General features: G+C 38.2%; 1 protein-coding gene across 3 annotated transcripts in view; it reads right to left on the reverse strand.

Annotated features, from left to right (window-relative positions):
• The window catches only part of Ranbp17 (RAN binding protein 17), a 289,845-nt gene that overhangs the window by 71,491 nt on the left and 212,354 nt on the right, over positions 1-6,000 (reverse strand). For all 3 annotated transcript variants that reach the window (XM_048815568.1, XM_048815574.1, XM_048815581.1), the window contains one exon: positions 4,124-4,227. In XM_048815568.1, the coding sequence (XP_048671525.1) occupies positions 4,124-4,227 (104 nt within the window). The remainder of the gene's footprint in view (positions 1-4,123; positions 4,228-6,000) is intronic.

Genomic DNA, 6,000 nt, shown 5'->3' on the forward strand with positions numbered 1-6,000 from the left:
AGTACAAAGAGCTTTAATATTTTAAACTATCATCATTTTATAAAAATGGTTAATTTTTATCATATTTTTCTTAAAAGATGCCAAGTTAACAGAAGTACTCTAATTAACTCAAATCCATAGGTTTTTTTTTTTTTTTTTTTTTTTTTTTTTTTAAATGCACTGGCCATGAAATGGTATCAATGTTTCATTTNTGTGAGGAAACAGCATCATACGCATTCCTTCCCCCGCCCCCCACAATTCCTCTGGATTTTTGATGCTTCAGTCTAAGGACAGCCTGGGACAAGTTTAAACACAGTTATTAAATGCACTGGCCATGAAATGGTATCAATGTTTCATTTTAGAAAATGTTGCTACAGAACAGAGGAAGCATATAATAACTATATGTAAGTTTTAAATAGATTTAACTGAGCAGGAAAGTACAGTATTAAAGTTAATAAGAAATAGATTTCTTAGAGTCAAACAGTACCTTTTATCTCTAAGCAGCACAGAGTGCTGTAAGAGTCTACACAGCTAAACAATACTAAAAGGGTATTTTCTCCCTAGCTCTGGAATGAGATAGGGAAGAGTTAACTAGGAGCTCAATTCTGGGCTACGGAAGAATTGGAGAGTGAGGGGTCATCTGGTTGAAATTTAGGGGAAGAGGAACCACAACTTACCATCTCATTTAAAACAGGACAAAGAGGTCCATTTTAAAAGTTGCCTTTCTCCTGTGGCTGGTCATCACTAAGACTGATCTGTGAAGCGAGAGGCTTCTGCATTTCTAGTGAGGCAGTGTGTGAAGCGGGGCAAGCCTGGCGATCTAACCCTATGGCTTCCTTTTTCAATAGCTCAAGAGAAACCGCTGAGCGCTTCAGTCCACTGCATGGTGAACGGTTGTCTGTGTGCCAAGCGTGAGACGGATGGGCTGGGAAACAGCTGAACCGCGGCTCCTTCCACCCTGACCCCCAAAACAGGGTTTCTAATGGAAAGTCTGACAGACCCTTTACTGTAGTGGCACTACTGGGGGCAGCTATAATATTATCCTCATAATTCTACCATATAATAACAACAAAGAAAAGGAAGGTGAAGGGTCATTGTGCTTTGTCTTTAGAATTAAGATGGCTGTCTTCATCCTTACAGCACACTCTTAATTCTGGAGACACATCTTAATAACCTCTAAATAGTTCCAACAAAAGAGCCGTGTCAGAGGAACGAGCAGGCCCCAAGGTGTTTCAACTGGAGTGTTTTCATCTGCCTTTATTGCTCTATCCCTCTCCAGAATTAAGGCAATAACCTGTGATAAATTATTCAGGAACTGCTACAGGGATCAAAGCAAAATCATTCTGTTAAAGTGCTGTTTGCAACATTTGGCACTTAGTGCGAAAACTTTTAATGTGCGCATGCTGAAAATCAAGGATTTTAAATAATTTAACATTGTGGAGTTTTTACGAAGGGACTAAAGATAGCAGGTTTCTATTTAACTGCTCCTCTACCTCTGCGAAGTTTTCATTCATTTTCCTTAAAACTGATGACGTCATGGCCAAATCAAAAATGATGCGTGAATCTGGGAAGTAATAGACTTGAGTTGGTTCTAAGATAGGGAAAGTTACAGGGGAAAAATGGCATTTTGGGGGATAATACTCCAGGGCCAGGGTTTGTTACAGTATTTCCCCCTTTACTTTGGAGAGAAGAAACTCAAGACAAAAATTCAATGTTCTCTTCAATTTTATTAGGACTAAGTAGGAAAACAAAACTATAAATTTAAGAGTTTTCTAGCATTTTCTTTCCTCACAACGATATTTCAATTTGGCAACACAGGTCCTTAATGTTTAAGTTTATCCCGGAATCTACATTTGCAAAATATCTATAAATAGGGAGTTAGAAAATCCTGGTAAGGGTTGCAAATTAAATGAATTTGGCAGTCCTGAGGCATTTTCATAGAGATATTTTAACAGCATCACCTCCTGTGGATTGGAATACTAAATGCTTTATTGAAGAACAAAACAGAACTGTTTTTATCTCTAGTACTTGCAAAATGAAGTACCTGAAAGCACTTTTGCATGTATTATTTATTCATCATGATAGAAAAATAGCCTTAACCTAATAAATTACATTTAAAAGCATTTAGTGCAAAAGTTTTGTTTATGATAAAGCAACAGATTTAGTTCTTTATCGGTGGCTTAAAGCACCAAGTTTCTTTATACAAATTAGACAGATGGTGCTTACAGTAGAATTTACTAAAGGTCTGTCACAACAAATGCAGCCAAGCTGCATATTTAATCACTGCAGAATCTTGTCTACCTGCAGCTGCCAACTGCTAATCCAATTTCCCTGATAAATGTGGCAAGAGACACGATCAGCAATAAAGAGCATCTAACTCCATTTTCCTGCAGGGCGTCTTTTGATGAACATTTAGGACGGAAGCACGGAGTGCACTGTGTGGCCTTGGTTCGTGGCAGCTGCATGCATTCTGAGGCACAGTTCTCAGGTTACTCACTTAATTCTGCCACTATCATTACGTTGCTATTGATCTCAGTAGCTGTTGCCTACACAGCATTACTCTAGATGAAGCTGAATCAGGCAGTTATCATGCATCAAACTTGCTCAAAAGCCTGGAGATTTCCCCTTAATTACTTGTGATTTTATTTGCAAATACCGTTAAAGTGTAATCAAGCAGTCACTTTCCAGGGTCGTTAAGAACTTGCTGGTTTAGGGATATATCACTGGAACTCCATTAAAAATGACTCTAGGAAGATGGTTTCTATCAAACTAGATGGGATTACATCAAACCAGGCTTCAAACATAATGAAATCTTCAAATGAGACAAATATAATTTTTATAAAGATGGTGTTTTTGAGCCTCACTGCCTCTTTTTGATAAAGGGCAGCAATGACCACCTTAAAGCTTCAAGGACTTTGTTGGTCAGTAAAGATATTTGGAAGACATCTAAAAAATACAGTTAAATACAGTGGAAACTGAAAAAAGAATTTCAGCAAAAATATAAGAAAATCTGTAATTTTTTTGGTATTAAAATTTTATAACTATGACAGCTTGATAAGCATTTATTTAAAAAACTCCATTTAAAATTAAAAGGTACATACAGCATTTGGCTAATTATTTTTTGGCAGGAGAATTATACATATAGCATCAAAGGCCACTGTTTTTTTATTTGACCTGTTAATTTTGTGTGTGTGTGTGTGTGTGTGTGTGTGTGTGAAGAGGAGCCATCATGCAAAAGGTGGTGAATATTCCAATGCATTTCAAATAATAAAATATGACTCAGCCTCAGCAATGAAGGTGCTTATATTCTCCAGAGTGCACTTATTAGTTTTTTAAAAATAATAATCAGTGTCAATCTATTTAATATAGACTTGCTACATTATAATTTCAAGAGATACTATTTCTATTTACAGAGCTGTGCTTCCCATCCCCCACGTTAAAATATGGGGCTGTTTTGTCACAAACAGCTTGCTACACTTAAGGATTTTACTAATAAAACATAATGTTGTCTTAGATATTATGACTGTTGCCACAGCTGAACTGACTTGTCAAATCAATCCTAATATGGCTCCCACAGGCACATAAAAACCTTATTTAGCTATCAGTTATCCTAATCACTTTGTTCAGTTTAAGAATGCAATACTTCAAGACCAGCTCCTATTTATACATATATGCCTAGCCATTTAATAAAGTCTTGATTTATATAAATTCCGGTTTAAAAAAATATTTAGAGATGTAATGTTTTAGCATGTGTGTATTTGTGCATTTCTCCATATGGGTAAGTTGAAATGTAAAGTGCAGAGTAGATGAAGGCATCGAGATGTTTAAAGTGGTGTGTGGACCCAGGAGAAATGTTCTATTAAAGAGAGTAACTGCCATAAGAGACAAGTCTGCGCCATCCAATCCTGAACAGACCGTCCAAAACCATTCACTGAACTCAGAGTCCATTTTTATAAAAAACTAAAAAAAGTCTTACACGAAAAGTATGATCCAAAGACACTTGCATTTGGGAACACTGACCCATGCATACAGATGCAGGTCTGAGGAGCATAGAGCACATAGATAGATACACAAGCCCCTTTCTGGATCCAGATATTCTAGAAAGGTCAGAATTGTCTTTCTTCACGTTGAGAAATAAACTCACCTTTACATCTTCTTGTTTGAAGTTGTTGTTGAATATCTGTAATACTGTTTCAAAAGAGACTGTAAGAGGCAGCATGAAATTCTCAAATTCATCCTCATCTTCGCCTATTAGAGAAACAAAAGGGTCACCATGGTTTAAAATGCAGGCTATTGTACATTAGCCTCACAATGAGTGCTCCACTCAGGCTTAGAAATGTTCCCGAGAAGAGGTCAGCCTGCATTCACATCCATGCCACATTTTGTGCTTTGGCTCATTGAATATTCTGGTGTTTTGCCTTCTCTTTTGCACCAAATGAAATAGCAACATTACTTACTATCTATTTTTTTTTTTTTTTTACTGGCTCTTTATTGGATTGAACAGACTCATGCCCCAGGCATTTCAGCTCTTTAGCTTCTGGGGCCCCCAGAGCTTCCCTGATGCTTCAAGGAAGGCCTCAGAGACAAGGGTCTTTTCTCCCCCTTCTTTTTGGGTGCCAAGGCCCTACAGGGCTCATAGACTCAGATGCCCAGATAGATAGCTCTAAGTTATTATTCTTTTTTATTTATGTGCTTTTAAAAATTTAATTTATTAAATAGATGGTGGGGAAAATTTTAATCTGCCAAAAAAGGATGGGGCCCCTTGGGGATCATTGTAGATTTTAAATACATGCATCGAGGGCACACATCTTCTTACACTAAGCTTCCTTTACATAAAGACAAGAGGAAAAAGAGAGATTTCCTATTAATTTTTCACTTCAAAGGTAGACTGTAGTTTTCTCAAGGATTCTGCCAAAACAGAATCTTTACTTCACCCATGGATATGCACAAGTAATAATTTATATAGTTTCTTTTCAAAAACAGTTTCTTCTAAATGAGACTGAGTTCCCTCATTTGTCCCAGGCCACAGTGAACCACAAGCCCCACTTTACTAGTGAAGAAACAGGCAGAGAGAGAGGTGAGTGTCTTGTTAGGGAGAATGACATAGCTGGGGGTGGACATATGGCCCGGGCTTTCCGCAGGTGATGGTGTAGGAGAGGATGGACCTGGGGCATGAGTGAGGATCCAAGATCTTAGACAAGACCAGTGATCCTCACTACGGTGCTTGATCAAGACCACGAACATCACCTGGGGACTTGTTAGGAGCTAATTTCCAGATTCCATCCCAGATCAGTAGTTTTGTTCTAACAAGCTTTCCAGGTGATTCAGATGCCTGCGACATTTGAGCAATACTACTCTCCACATTATTTTACAGGCAAGGAAACTGTCAAGGCCACAAACACAAGTGATCCATGGCAGGATCCTTTGACTCTTTAGAAGTGGCTCATCTAAATGACCCGATCTTTTAGGACTTCTCTCTTCCCTTCAACTTTACATACTTTGTTTCATGAGTCCAACAGAACCAGGCACTGAGCTTTCCTGTGAGGTGTCAACAGGCCAAGAAGTCTTTCCTACTGTGTTGTTCTGAACAGGTATCAAGGTAGACCACATGAAAATCCCTGCTCTGTCAACTGGCTCTGTGGCCAAGTGAGAGACCTCTTAGGTAAAATGTCCTCTATCCAGTGGTGATGACATTAGATCTACATGGAAGCTGTTCTTATTTGTCAAGGCCTACATCAAGTGACAGCTTCTCAATGTCCAAGTTAAGCTCTACCCAGTACCTTTGCAAGAACTCCCCCTTCTTCTTTTGGATTTCCGTGGCATTTGGCCTCTTCTCCCCCACCCCCACATTTTTTTTTTTTTTTTAATTTTTTTTATTGTGGGTTGTTCAAAACATTACAAATTTCTTGACATATCATATTCCACACTTTGATTCAAGTGGGTTATGAACTCCCACCTTCACCCCATACACAGATTGCAGAATCACATCAGTTACACATCCATTGATTTACATATTGCCAT

This window comes from Marmota marmota, unplaced genomic scaffold (genome assembly GCF_001458135.2).
Source record: "Marmota marmota marmota unplaced genomic scaffold, marMar, whole genome shotgun sequence".
Taxonomy (NCBI): Eukaryota; Metazoa; Chordata; class Mammalia; order Rodentia; family Sciuridae; genus Marmota; species Marmota marmota.